Source organism: Falco biarmicus, chromosome 2 (genome assembly GCF_023638135.1).
Source record: "Falco biarmicus isolate bFalBia1 chromosome 2, bFalBia1.pri, whole genome shotgun sequence".
In the NCBI taxonomy this organism is placed as follows: Eukaryota; Metazoa; Chordata; class Aves; order Falconiformes; family Falconidae; genus Falco; species Falco biarmicus.
In genome coordinates, this window is record NC_079289.1 from 44,807,501 (window position 1) to 44,822,628 (window position 15,128).

At 40.3% G+C, this 15,128-nt stretch overlaps 1 protein-coding gene across 8 annotated transcripts in view; it reads right to left on the reverse strand.

Moving 5' to 3' along the window:
• KLF12 (KLF transcription factor 12) overlaps nt 1–15,128 on the reverse strand; it is a 249,805-nt gene that overhangs the window by 179,775 nt on the left and 54,902 nt on the right. For all 8 annotated transcript variants that reach the window (XM_056329628.1, XM_056329626.1, XM_056329625.1 and 5 more), the window contains one exon: nt 467–530. In XM_056329628.1, the coding sequence (XP_056185603.1) occupies nt 467–487 (21 nt within the window). In that variant the 5' untranslated portion in view covers nt 488–530. The remainder of the gene's footprint in view (nt 1–466; nt 531–15,128) is intronic.

The window sequence follows — 15,128 nt, forward strand, 5'->3', positions numbered from 1 at the left end:
TCTATGATAAGAAAACAAAGCACCAAGATATTTTCAAAGGTATCATATCCTATTTGACTTCTTAAACCGCACTTGTCAATGTGGAGCCTGAGTACCACTCCACAACGCATCAAACTTCATAGCCAGCAGCTGTAATGGAAGACAACACTTCTCATTCTCCCTTCATCCTTGCACATAAGAATAATGAACACCACTATGCACCAGCCCATTCTAACACCTGGCTTCAAAGGAATTACCTATTTCCTTAACGTACAACAAGGTTTCCCTTTAACGTTCAAGGTTTGGTCAGAAACTGTTGCTTTAAGCTACAGCTGTGTTAAGCTATAGTATTCCCCTGCCTGAAAAACAATACGGTACATGAAGCTCAGATTGGTTATTTCATCTATTATGTTTTGTAACACAATATAAATGTTTAATAATAGCAGTAGTATGTATAATGCATATGGCTGTAAAAATGTCAACCAACTTTTATGGCCTTCCTCTTCATATGAATATTCAGTCATCCATTCGTTCCTAGATCCACTTCAATCCTGAAAAAGAAAAGATAATATAATTTGATTTATTTTTTTTAGAGGTCCATTGATTTTTCAAGTATTACTGTATATGTAAATAAAAACTTAACCCTGGACATCTGTTCCATAGTAAAACAGAGGTCAGAAGGACACTAAGTTTATAAGCACTTTAAATAAAACCGGATAAATATGACAGAAAGTGTATCAGAGAAAGCCTTATGTTTTACCTTAACTAATGAATTTAGTCAACACTCTCAGTGTCTTTAGTTTCTGAGCTGTTACTTGAGGGCACTAAATCCCAACTGCTTTAACTAGTCTTCTGGGCCCATTATGTATCAGTACCCTGTGTTTGTACAGGTAAACTTTCCAGCAGTTACTGAGCATGAATATTCTTTACTGGTATTTCAAAGTGCGCTTCCCAGAAATACTATGTCAGAGCTGGACAACAACGCAATAAAAGCACAAATACATTTATTAGTGAGCTCAGCCAATACTCCAGCCATGGGAAATAACTGTGCAAGACTATGAAAAAATCTGAATATGTATTTCTTGAAAGGTTTCCTATGGGTAAATGATTATTTTAGTTATGTTTCCACGTGAATCTATAAAACAAAAATATATGTAGAGATTTAAATACTACATTATACTTTTGGAAGGCTCCTTCAGGTTTAAGAAAATATAATAATCCAGTAGTCTAACGTTTTAAAGCCTTGGGGAGAAGAAAAAGCTTCAGATGTCTAAAATTTAAACAATAGACAGTACGTCTTAAACCTCTTGCCAGAATATGTGCACATATCTGGAAGCAAATGCTGCTTGCATATGTCTCTCTTAATAATGGAAATGGTGTGAAGTCAAGAATCTAAATCTGCTGTCAGAGCTGTTATAAGCCATCTGCTTTTATTTTTATATTATTCAAAATATTATTCAAAATAAGGTCATCCTTCAAATAGCAGTGGAGCATCACCTGCCCGTTTTCAAGCCACAACCCAGTATTTCGTTACTGCTGTATATACAACAACATGACTAACAGGTTTCCAGACACCAAGTAAACTTTTACACTGAAAACATGACAAGATGCTCCTTAAGCATGTAAAATGAGTAAATATTCAAACTACTATTATACTGACTAAACATCATGCACTCAATTTTATTTCTAGGACAATATTAACTTAATAGAAAAAACAAGTTCCAAGTAGTCATGTGAATCACAGAAGGTTACAAAATCACCACAAAGACTGCCCTAACTGAATGTAACTGAACACTGTAGGCTTAGAGCTAACTACTGTAGACCATTTGCCTCACCTCCCATGCATCTTGCAGACTCTTTCCTTTTAGTTGTTTAATCTCCCCGTACTATTATTTCAACTGCTTCAAAATTTCCATTTCATGAAGCAGAATAATTTTTTTTTAATTGCACGCTTGAAGAACGATCTTTGAATTTCTCTGTGCTCATGTCCAAAAATGGGAAAACTGGACCAGGTTTTCCATATCCTGGACTTGCATGATGTGGTTATCCAACCTGAACGGGAAATTACTTAGTCATTAAAGATCTTTAAAATTAAATGTAATGTTTCCAAAAGCTTCATGGGGTCTCTATCAGAGAAAGACAGAGTTTGACCTGTAATTGTTGACAGTTCTCCAGGTTCTCTCATCATTGCTCCTCCCTACATGCAGACACATGTGCTCCTGCAATGCAATTTAGTTTCAAGTTACACATGAACTGAAGTTACCATGGCTGTAGTGACAGAACAAGGGTATGTGTTTCAAAACTGCTAACACAGCACTACCCACCTAGCCACAGACACAGCTGGTTTTGCGTTATTAAATCATGTACAGCAACCTTCTTCATGAAAAAGCTGCTTCATTAGCAATGACAAGTAATTGTGTTTGCTTATTAATTCTCTTCAGGTCTGCACAATTTATCAAGCACTGAACTGCCCACCCTTGCATCACTGGGGTGCTTTCCTCCATGGAAGGACCTTTTGCTTGTCTCTGCCAAGCACAAGCAGGGCACGCCACAAGTTCCACCATCCCGTAACGCTGCTCTACCATGATAACTGTAGTTTGGCGGGTAGGACAGGGGTTATCCCTTAGCACTGACCACCAGGGTAACCAAGAGCATTGTTTTGGTGGCCAATGCACGCTTGCTATACATGCCACCCATACCGGCCACAGGTATCTTCACTGCAACTATTTTAGGCTGCTTCTGGGGAGAAGATGAAGAGTAAACTGTTCATCTGTAAACAGTGTTTAAGTCATAACTCCACAAATCCATTGCCTGATTTTCCAGAGAGCTGAAAAGTTTCAGCCTCAAAAGAAAACAACTTAAAATGCATATGAAAAACAAAGACTGTCCGTCCCTTACAGATCAAGCGCAGCCATCATGCCACGCGTGTTACCACTGTCAATCCTCCTCTGGACTTTGGTTTTCAGCAGTCTACTGCGAAATCTTAATGTTTCTACTAACAGAAATATGAAAACAAACACGAAAGTCCGAACAGAAGTGCCTTCCATTTGTATCAAGTGGGTTTTATACCACAAGAAAATCTACTCAATGAGACAACTGCACAATATACATGATTCAAAACCTTTACATCAAAACGGCTCTTTAGTAATCTTAGAGCAAAGCGTCTAACAAACCACTGGTTTCAACCAAAAGAAAGAAATATACATGGCAAACAGAATTATGTCCACTTCCAGCCAAAGGCTAACCATCACCTTAAAATCATGTTTTCAGACCACAGGAATTTATCAACATTATGAATGCCACCGTCACATCGCATTCTTCCTGCTACAGCACGAGAAAACAAACCAGAAAATACAACACCTGGTCCATTTTGAAAACCTATCTTGATCAGAATAAATGCCCCCATAGTCCCTATCTGGGCAGCATGCCCACCCACCAGTGGATCTGAACAAGAATCACAGACTGGAGTAAGGAACCTGAAAAGGGTGTCAGAACAATCACACTGAGTATATTTTTAGACAAACAGAGGCCACTATGTGTTGGAAGCTGCCCTGACTCTACAAATAGAATATTTTTGAACATACAAACCCACGTTCATTCATTAAAAAACAAGTTCATACTGGTATCACTTCACATCTCTTTTACATACTGCTAACTTTTAAAGTAAATTCCTATAAATACCGTTACAAATTATTCCTCATGCTATTTACCCCCTTTTCTAATTTAGATAGATATGGCAACATATATCTGGAAAAGACCAAGTCATTCACAAATTTAAGTCATTTGTTGAATCAGGACTTACTAACTTCCCTCTTGAAAGCAAACCCCCGCATTTGGGCATAACTGTGTATCTTCATAACTGTGTTTCTTCATCACCTTCTTGCATCATTTATTTTACTTTAAAAGTATGCACTTTTCCTCTTGAAAGCCCTTACATCTGCACTTACACTCCTGCAATCCCTTTCAAAGGCCCCGAGTCACATCAAACTTCCCCAAAGATGGAGTGCAACTTCTCCCAAACTCACAAAGACCATCCTGAACATCAGGGAAGGCAGGATCACTGAAAGCACAGTTGCAGCAGCATTCAGATGAAGAAACACAGGTTATCCTAAACCCAGCACTGAGGTTGGCAACCCTTACATTAACAGTAGCCATATACTTGCCCTTTCTTCCTATGTTTCCGATTCTTGGAGGGAAATTTGTAAACTCCATAAAGCAGACATTCTACGAGAGCTACAGGTAAAACACAGATTAACCACGAGCTACAGATTTGCAACAGTCCTCACCACTTAAAATGTGTGCAGTATTGCACCGAATCAGCATACCCCAAAATCTACCTGAATCTTTCTTCAAGTGCCTCCTTTTCTCGCCTCGGGTCTAGCCCTCGGAATATTTGTAAACTGAATTGAGTAGCACTGTAACTGAAAATAGACAAAACACTTTTCCAGAAAGTTGTCTGTAAAAAAAGTTTTAAAACTTGAAATTCCAACATAAGCCAATGTCCCACCAGCAACCATCTCAAGATGCCAGATGAACCAGGTGATCGAGCTTAAAATGCGTTCAGCTTAGGTTAAGTGCAACTGCTATATATTTTATAGACTTCCCAGGACCAAAGGAGCACTTGCTACCTGCTACTTACTAAACAGCAGTGATCATAAGGTTTTTCTGTCATCAGCTGAAGTTTTTGCTAGTCTTTGGTTGTGATTTCTGTTCAAAAGAGGCAAATGAAGCTACTTGGTTTAAGATGCCAGACCCCCACCAACTTCTCTGTTGCTCCGACACAGTGTCATAACAAAAATACCTTAAGCTGCTCAAAATATTTCTGAAAATCAACCTAATGCTTCAACTCCTGGTTTTCAATGGTATTTTAATAAAAGTAAAGAGAAGCAGGAGGCAGAAAGTGGGATGCTTGTTGCTAGGCAATACCTAGCTCTCCTGAACTCCTACAGACTGAAATATTTATCCAGACTCCCACAAAGAATGACATCTAGCACAGAGAAAGAAGAGATGCATGCACTTACTGAAGTACATTACGATTCAAGGTAAGAAGCAACACCTCTGCCACCAGCTCGAACCCTGGGGTACCTAAGCTGAAGAGGCTGCAGTTTGGGATGAGGGGGGTGATGCAACTCCTCCTGAACATACGCCCTGATTTCAACTGAGCCTTATTGGGGTGATGCCTCCAACATTTTTACACCAAACCAGAACAATCTCAATGTCATTGGGCTCTCGGCAGCACAAGAAAACGCATCCTTCACTCACCTGACTGTATAGCTGTGTTGTTTTTGTGTTGTTTTGGGTTTGTCCCAAAAAATCGCTATACTCCAGTAACCTGTTTCTATAGAAAAAAGCATGCAGCTGGCCACATGTGGATGAATGATTCATTAAGCAAAAACACAACGTTCACACCATGCTCCACCCCCTCCACCCTTTGAAAGGTTTATTCAATGATTAAAACTTTCAAGGAGTGCTTACACAGCCTCTCAGTAGAGGCTTAGAGGAATAAACATTATTCTTTATGGGGCCTTTTATTTGACATTAATGAATTGTTTTGAACTTAACAGCTTCAAGGATAAGTCCCAGACCTTCTGGGACTTAAAAGATGAATTCCAAGAACTCTTTGTTCTCCCTAGAACTTAAGGGTCTGGTTTGACAGGAATAATTATATAAAAATACGCTACAATTCATAATCTGAGAGAATTATTACTCTGGGAAAGATGATTTCTTTCAGTAATAATTTAAAAACCCTGCAACTGTACCAGTGTACAGAAATGAAACTATGTGTGTGTGTGTGCAAACTAATATATTGTAAACATTAAAAAAAAAAGACTTAGTTAAAATCTGGAGAAGTAATGAACAACTCAAATGCCTGGATTTTGGTAATAATCAGTGGTCACTCTAGAATAGTGCAATAAGTTGCAGGGAGCAGAGGAAAACACAGCAAAACATTACATCCCCCTTAAATCTATATTCTAAAAGTAGTTACCATCTTTGACACTCAGTTGTTTGAATGGATAGCTCTGAAACCTTGATACTCCCTTCACAACTCTAGTTTAAATAGAATGACATTGGTTTTAGTTAGATCTAAATAAAATACAATTTTGATAAACACAGTCACACATCACTTTGGACAGTTTCTCCGACATAAGGAAATGTTCTCGTTACGGTGCACACACTCAGCGCAAGGCCTCTTAGTTCACCACCTTATCCTCACACACAGTTCAAACTCCACATTAGAGTTAAAACTTTATTTACCAGCCTGCGTACAAAGGACTTAAAGGCCCTTTTCTGTTACAACAGTTACAACTTCATACACAAATATATCTATACCCACACATGTGTATATACAGGTAGGTATATGAATATAAAAACATGCAGAACGTACAGTCACAGATTTTTCATGAACTGATTAAACATTTTTGTAAATAACTGTCTTAATCTGCTGAAAACATACTTTCTAATATATTACCAAAACCACACAGGATTTTCAGCCAAGCTGCAAAATTTAACTATGCTTCTGAACGCATGAAGAATTGGAATTTAACAGAAAGTGATCTTTCCCTCTTATCTTCAGACTTTCTTCAGCAAAACAGTATATATTACTCTCCAGATAATGACTATCCAAGATTTCTACTCACAAGGGCTTACGAGCATCTGAAAGGAAATACAAAACAGTAACATTTAAAAACAGGTTATTCCTAATTTCAGGTTGGGATCATGTGTGCTGTGTTTCCACATTTTGTTTGCACTTCAGATAAAACAATGTGATCAGGTGTACTAAAAATGAAGTCAGAGTGAAATCCAGAAGGGAGGTGTCCCACAGGAAGACTGCTCATGCTTCAAGTAGGGTAAGAGGGAACAGACCTGCCAGTGGTTCTTCCGTACCATCAACAGTGCAGAAAGGCAGAAAGATCAACTTTTCCAGCACACCTTTCATCAAGAGTCCAGACTATCTACAGAGGCTGCACATAAAAAGACTTAACCGTACAGGTTTCATACTCTTATTTTGCCTGCTATTAAGGATTAGCATTACCAAATGTGATCGTCCACTCTCCCTCTCCTGATTTAATACCATTACTGAAACTAGGCTTATGCTCAGAATTATTTTAATATATAAAAATATGTATTTATAATATATATTATAATAAATATATAAAATATAATACTATATATTAAAAAATATATATGCTCAGAAGAAAACAGAAAAGTCCAGAATTGAGCCAGCTCTACTTGTGGTACAGGCAGGAGTACTTATGCTCTCTTTTCAAAGTTCTAAGATGATTTATATTCTAACCCATTCAAAAATTAAAGAAGGATTTTATTTCCTGTTCAGAGGCTGCTCAGTCCCAAAGACCATGAGAATCCTTGCGCTTGTATGCAGTTGTAAATGAAATAGCCAGAGCTTAAAGACAAGGTCACAAGCTTCCTCGGGACGCTCGGTGGAGCATCGATTTCTGCTTTCTGCGTGGACTGTGCATCTGTGTTTCTCGTAGTGGTGGTAACCCCTGATCTAAGGGAGTGTGGCTGAACACCTAGGGCCCCATGCTACAAGCCCAAAGGAACAAGCGTAACTTCAGTGCAGACTTTTGCCAAAATCTGCTCTCTGTTAACCCAGCTATGGTGAGCATCCTGTGATTTGGTAACGGAGCACAAGTACCAGAGATTTAGCCTGCAAGGAAGTCTGAAACAGATTAATTCTGCCTCAGCTGGCAAATACTACCCTTAAGCAGCTCAAAACTTTGTAGAGAGTCTCCTCACAGTTGCCTTCAGAGCGAACACCAGGACAGTAGAAAAATCAAGAATAGGAACAAAAAAAATGTAACTGTTTATATGCAGTAGCTTATATAAACTCTGGCACGTCTTCTCCTTTTACATTGTGCAAGATGCTGAAAGAAGTTAAGAGAACAGCACTAACCACCATCCCACTGCGGATGAAATATCACACAGCTTTCCCCTTACCGCAGTCAGTGTCAAGCGCGCTGTGCCAACTTTCACAGCAAAACCACTTAAGAATAAGCAAAACCAGAATAAGCTGTGCCCACTAAACTTCTTTTAAAAGAGGGAACAAAATCGTTCCCACAAGCAGCAGAGAAAGCTAAACAAGCTGCAAGTTTATGTATCACCAGAAGTCGTTGTAAAATCAGTGCTGTTGCCCCCACAGCTGGCGCAGGTAGAAGAGCCAACATCTCATTTTACCAAGCTCTGGCCTGGAGATGGTCACCTCCTCAGGAGTGCCCAGTGAGCTACGTGTGGAAGTCCCACCTCACTGTGTCAAAAAAATAAGTTAGCAAAAATCCATCTGTTCAAACCAACCTATTTCGCTCCTTCAAATCAGAGGTGGCAACAAGCGTGAGACAGCATTGACCTCTCTAGCTAGCAAAGAGAAGACAGGCTTCCACAATTTACCCCAAAGCTGAGAAAAACAAGCAAAGAAAACCAAGAAAATGGTCTTCCAAGTTGTGATACACACTGAAGAAACCCAGCCATCCTCACTCCCTGGCTCAGAGTTATGCTTTTCAAGAAAACAGCATATCTGTGCACATGAAGGTGTTGGGTACATATTCAGGCTTTAAACCAGAGGCACTATGTGACAGCAGTGATGCTAATAATCAGCGTAAGGAGTCTATTTGGCTGGCATCCTGTAAGTGTGGCTGATAAGCATCCACTTTAATAAATACATCTAAAATTGAGCAACTGACCAGAAGTGCTTCCCTTAATATTTTTTAAAGTATTTTCTCCTAGCCTGTCCTTTCTTGGAAGGGCAGAGCAGCATTATTACTAATAATTATCCCTCAACATATTGCAGGAAAAAACTCAGAGAAGGAAAAAACCCCACACCTAAGTATACAACATTCCCATCCGGTATTGACCGGCTCAAAACAGCTCCACTACCAGATTCAGTAGCTACAAATCTTCTAATAGTAATCTGAAATCCGGAGAAGCCACTGAACCATACTCACGCTTTTGATGTCTTTGGGAGTAGAAAGTAAAATTGACCTCCGTACTGGTCCTGGAGAATTTCCATTGGAAACTCTCCATCCCAGCATTTCAAACTTCCCCAAACACTTTAAAGTTCACTACAAGCCATAATTAACTTTAGGAAAAAAGCGCCCATCTTCAGTGATCTACCTGACACATACCCGATCATATTCCACCAGCCTCCCTAGCCCTCATTGTTTCTCTCCTTGTTTTAACAGGCCTCCTATTTTTGACTGGAGGTAAAGTTGCTCTGGTTATTTTCCTGAGCTTGCTTAAATAGAAATATATTTGCTTCTTCCCTATCTGATAGTTTCCCATCAGTTAAGACTTTTTTTGAGGGCCGGGGGGTGCTGGGGAGTAATTAAACATGCTATTTCATTCAGTATTCCAGGAGGGGAATTCATCTGCAAATCTGATTATATATTTAAGTGCAAAACCCAGAAGTAGCCTGATTTCCAAAAGTAATCTAGACTTTCCAGTCTCCTACTGGGATGACTGCAGCAGCCTGCAGGACTCACCACCTGCACGCGGTAAGCCGGTGCCATTTCATTCTGCAGACCAACATGGACAAACAATCCCCTTAACTGTGGCTCAGCAATGACTCACATTCACAGCCCAGAAATTATAACCTGAAGAATTAACTTTTAGTGGGTAAAGTCCTTGCCAGTTGGCGGGCTCATCTCACCTACCTACAGACACCTACACCTGTGCTAGCTGCCCTTCATGGCTCTGTAGCTAAAGGAGAAAAAGAGGCAGCGCAAGGCCTGAGTCACTGCCTTTGCAGTCAGCCCAGCAACTGCTCTTGACCAAGAAGTATTTTTAAAAAAAATGGTACTAAGTTGTCTGCAGAGTACTGAAGGGTACTAAAATTTTTAAGAACTTTGGTTTTCTAAACAAGTCTTGGGTTCCTCAGTTTTCCTTTATAACCCTCCAAATTCTAAGACTTTAAAAATCGTCATTTCCAATGAAGCCAGGCAGACTTGGAAAGGCATCTCATTTTTAAAAGAGCTTGGAGAGAAAAAAAAGAAGAACAAGTAACTTGAGATAGTTAAATACTACTGTCAAGCACTTTACTTGGCAACACCACCCATAGTAAGCCTCCTGCATACCAAGGTAATACATAGAAGTTAATACAAGTACACTGCTCACCAGTTACATGGACACCACCATAAAAATTATTAAAAAATCGGAAACTGAGGATGGTAAGGAAGTTGCACTGCTTTGTTTATTAAACTAGAGAGGAAAGCACTCCAAAGAAACAATCCTACAAAAGCACTACAAAGAAACAAACTACATGAAGAAAACCACAGTTTTAAAGACCAAGGATTTTCACCCTGGAGCTTGGCCAGGCTGGCTAGTCCCATACTCTGTCACGCCAGTGAAATCTATCAATCCCAAATTCACACTTCCACCATTCCAATTACAAGCTAGCAAGTGGACTTGTATTTAGTTATCTTTCAGGGAACAGAGTGCAACAAATAAATTAATAAACAGCATTAATAAATAATTTAATAACAACGAAGACACAAATACTGGAGGAGATTACCACTGAGGAAAACTTTTTTTCCTCCCCTCAATATTCCAGGTGTAACAGAAAAACAACATAGACACGACAGTATCGACATTGTTTTGCATGATGCAAGCCTCTGAGTCTATGATGCACGCCTCTGGCAAGACTCAAAGACTCCTACTCAAGAAACCTGAAACTATTCCTGGCCAACCACCATGATCTGTAACCCCTACAAACCCGTCCTGACTCAGAACAACATGAATGACACGAACAACTACACTCACCGCTTCCCTGAGGACCAGGTTCAGCAACCCCTCAACAATCAAAGCTTGTGTTTTTCTACCAGTTCCCTCTGATTACTCTTTTGATTTGCAGGTAACACCTGACACGGCATATGACTTACTCTACTTAACAAAGCAGTTCAACTAACCGGCAGCAGGAGAAACATGCTAGCCGAAGACGCACCTGAGGCTATACCTATCCTCAGTTTAATGCCAGGAATACACCTACCTAGTATTTTGAAGTTATGAGGAAACTCCGAAATTACATTAACTACTGAAAAATATTCCAGTGATTTAACTGAATAAGAGATAGCAAACACACTTTTCCTGTTACAATTACGCCGATTTTCAACTGGTTGCCCTTCATCTACCACCAGAGCTCCACAAGTTTTTTCTCCTAGCTGCTCCCTTCAGTTACAGCGGGTCTTCTTTCTGCATTACCCAATGCAGAAAGATTGCCGTTGTCCAGATCTCAAGCCTCAAGTGTCGTCCCGTCTCTCTCAGGTTCACGATTCCTACAGCTACCCTTGGGACACAGCCAACTCCAGACCCTGCTCCCATTGACACTTGACCCAGGCAGGGAAATGCTTCCCCTCTCAACTGCCAGTGTCCCTTTCTGCCTCTCGCACTGCCAGGGCAGGTTCTGGTAGGTGAGTGGGCATTGCAAGGCAGCAGCCCGCCCCAGCTCAAGCATAGCGGTCCCCTGTGCTCGCCCAGACATTTGTGTTGCAATCAGCACCTCCAGCCACAAACTTCAGTGGTGCGGGGCTGTTAACCAGACTACCCCGTTCTCACTCCAGGGAGCAAGCAGTCTCATACCCCACACTGCCTTACCTTTGGTGGCTTCAAAATAGTTTAAAAATACAATCTGAGACAAAAGTGATGAAGAGTTTGTGAACCCAGTGCTCCTCTGTGAACTGTCCCACCTACCTTCACCACTCCTTTTATCACAGCTCTTGCTTCATCCTTCTCCCCGAGCTTCCTTCTTTCGCAGACCAGTCATCCACTGGCACTACTGTAACACCACCACATTCACGGGTTAACCGAGACTGGCTTTATTCCCATTGAAAAGAAATTCTGACTCCATCTGGCTGTTTAATGCACCACTAACTACGAAAGATTTCAAGTTGATGTGGTTTTTTATATACAAAAGATAATTATCTCCTCTATATCCCAAGTTGTGCTCCTGATTATTCACTAGATTCAAAATATGGAGAATGGAATATTTGTTCTTCCGATATCCTGAATTCACTGCTAGTGATACAGGTGGATGGTGCTACCTTCTCCAAGATGCCACCAAAACACAACCTGTCTCACACAACGTTCTTGTATCGAAAAGGTTTTGCTACTGAAGATGAAGCAATTATGAAAGCATCACTACAGAAGCAAACTTCAGTTTTGCTCCAAACCACAACACACAAAGTACTGACAGCCGTCCCGCAGCAAACAGCAAATATCACTGCATGTTGCAATAGTAAGACATTCTGAGAACGGTTTTATTAAAAGCAGAGGTAGCTGCTAGTCTTTGTAATAAACATAAGGAATACTGCAAACAACTAACACTTCCACAAGTGGAAATGTCATCATCGTAATGATAACCCCCACAGAGCTGCATCCTGTTGAGTTACCACAATTAAGATTCTGTTAAAATGCCCATTACAGGTATCTATTTAAATTAACTGTAATTCAGCCTGGTAATATGATACAGGTTATAACTTGCTTATTTTTGTAAGACAATGAATTAAGAATTAGAAAACAAAATAAATGTTAGTCTCTCGGGAGGGAGGGGGAAGGAAATCAAACCAATTTCTAATATACATGGAAGAAAGTAATGTAAGTCAATAAAAATAGGAATCATAACTTTTGGTTACATAGACCAAGTTTTATAGACAATAAAAAGTAAACCACTGAAATTAAAATTCCCAGAAGTGTACACCTACAGTTTAAACTAAAGTGTTACAGCCCTGAAGTTAATACCAGAAAAAAATATGGAAGTGAAAACAATGTCTACATATTGGACCAGGCTCTTCTAGATCCTTCAAGGGTTAGTTTTCCAAAAAAATAAAAAGCAAACAAACAACAAAACACCAGAAAAAAGCCATGAGATCGGTTCGGTGATTCATCCGCCCATCCGATTTCACATCCTGCTGCTCACAGCAGGCACACTCAAATACAAGTGTCAAGCAGTCAGGAAATCTCGACAGTTCCTAATCTTTAGGGTATCAAATATGGTAAGTTATCCTCTTGTATGGAAAAATCTTATGGACCAGGGCCAGTGGTTTAAAGGGCTTTGACACGCAGAGGATTAGAATGAGCCAGTACCATTTCAAAATGAAAAAGCAGCGAAGTCTGGCTTCCTAACAAGCACATTCACTAAAAAGCCAAAAGCTTAACTGGAAACATCTTAACCTGCAGTATGTCAGCAAATACAAAGTATGCTCTTCTAAACACGTACTGAAAGAAATATGTTGTATTTTTTTCCATGTTTTTCCTACCAGGGTTTGAAAACAGCCCACAAGGCAGCACTATATTGAATGAGCTCAGGAGAAACATATTATCTAAATACAGAACCATATCTGTTCTAATATCCAGGGATGACATTCACAAGCATCTTGTTACTATCCTGTAAATGCCTTCAAAATAGACAAACATCTGCAGGCGGTACCAGGGATGCAAAAGTTTTACAGAAGCTGCTCTTGGAAGTTTCCTGAAGACCAGCATGCCAGTGATGGGGGACAAGAGCGTCTGCTGTGTCTTCCAAGCTTTTTCACACTTTGTAGCCAGTGCTCTCAGACGAGCGCCATTTCTGGGTTCAGGAAAGAAAAGGAGAATAACCTCTCAAGATAAAAGACTGAACAAACAGTCATAACATGCCCTCCCTCCCCCTTAAGGGGGGCAACAAAGAGTAGTAGCCACCATGTTGAGTTCTGTTACAAGGTTGGAGCAGTAGGTGGTAAGAAGGATGGAGCAACACGAACCTCCATACAGGGGATCATAAAAATCTCCTGTAGCACTTGGAATGTAAGACAGGGCCCTGCGCTGGAGAAGGCTTGTGGACCTCAGAAGACCACTGTTGTGCTGTGTCTCCAAGGCTCGGCTTCCTGCCCGAGTCATCCTCTCCCCTCAGCTCCCCCAAACCAGACCAGGACCAAAACACCTCTTCCATAAACATAAGGGGCATTAACACTAAATTAAACTAAAACTAAGCTTCAAGCAGCCCATCAACATTAGCTTGGGCTTAAGCTACAACCACCCTGGAAGGAAGAACCCAGAAGACCATGGCGTTTCCCAAGCTGTTCCCAAACTGGAAGAATTTAGTGAGGGGGGGTGGCATAGCTGGGAGAGCATCTGTCCTCCACTCCTGTTAGGGGTGCGCCAGATCAAGATCCCCATCACCCAGCCCTCTCCTGCTTTCACTGCTTCATTTTCTCTGTTGCCACCTGAAGAGCCATCAATGGAAAATTCATACAAACTGCAAAAACTAGGATGGAGGAAACCTCAAGAGATCATCTAGTCTCTCCCTAGCAATTCACACCACTGTGATTACCTCAAAAATCATTACATCTTTATTACATCCATTATAGACAAGCTTCGAGAACAGAAGAATCACTGGACCTGCAAGGAAAAACCTGCCTGTAGCACCAAGATTCATCCTGATTTAGTCTGAAGACAAAACATCTGCTTTAACTTAACACCAAGGCCACAAATAGAATAAAAACAGTCAGTGTGCACAGGCTTGGGGTTTGCCAAGAGCTCTGATATTTACTTCAATTGTTCCGACAGCCATCTATAAAGTAAACATTTTTCAAGAGAAAATTATGATTAAACCCCCCACAAAATATGACTAATTCCAGTAAAATCTATGCCTTTTACAGATGTTTTGCAGATAAACTATCACAGATGATGTCTGCAAAATGTTTTAAAGATGAAAAGCAATATGAATTATTATCAAAGGTTTAGCTGTCAAGAACAAGAGGGAATGTCAGAAAAATACATTTCCATTCCTAAGTATGATATGAAGTAATATAGCAGTCTTTTAAACGGAAGAAAACAACCCATACATGATAGCAATCAGTCCTCCAGTTTCTTAAAAACTAGGTTTGTACACAAGCTTTATAACCTGTGCCCCCAAAAACAACAAACAGGAGTAGCAAAAGGCAGTTCGCTCATGCAGAAGTCCCCACTCCCCTCGCTGAATTTATTTTCTGAGAGGCAAGGCTATTGCGAAGCCTAGTCAGAGAAAGTTTCTGGCATCCGCTGAACTCTAATACTGGCACATCTATGTCGTTGGAGCTAACTAGGGAGTGATCTGGTTGTGATCCCCAGTGAAATACAAAAGGACTTGGTCCATGTATAATGTATGTTTTTATTTCAATGCA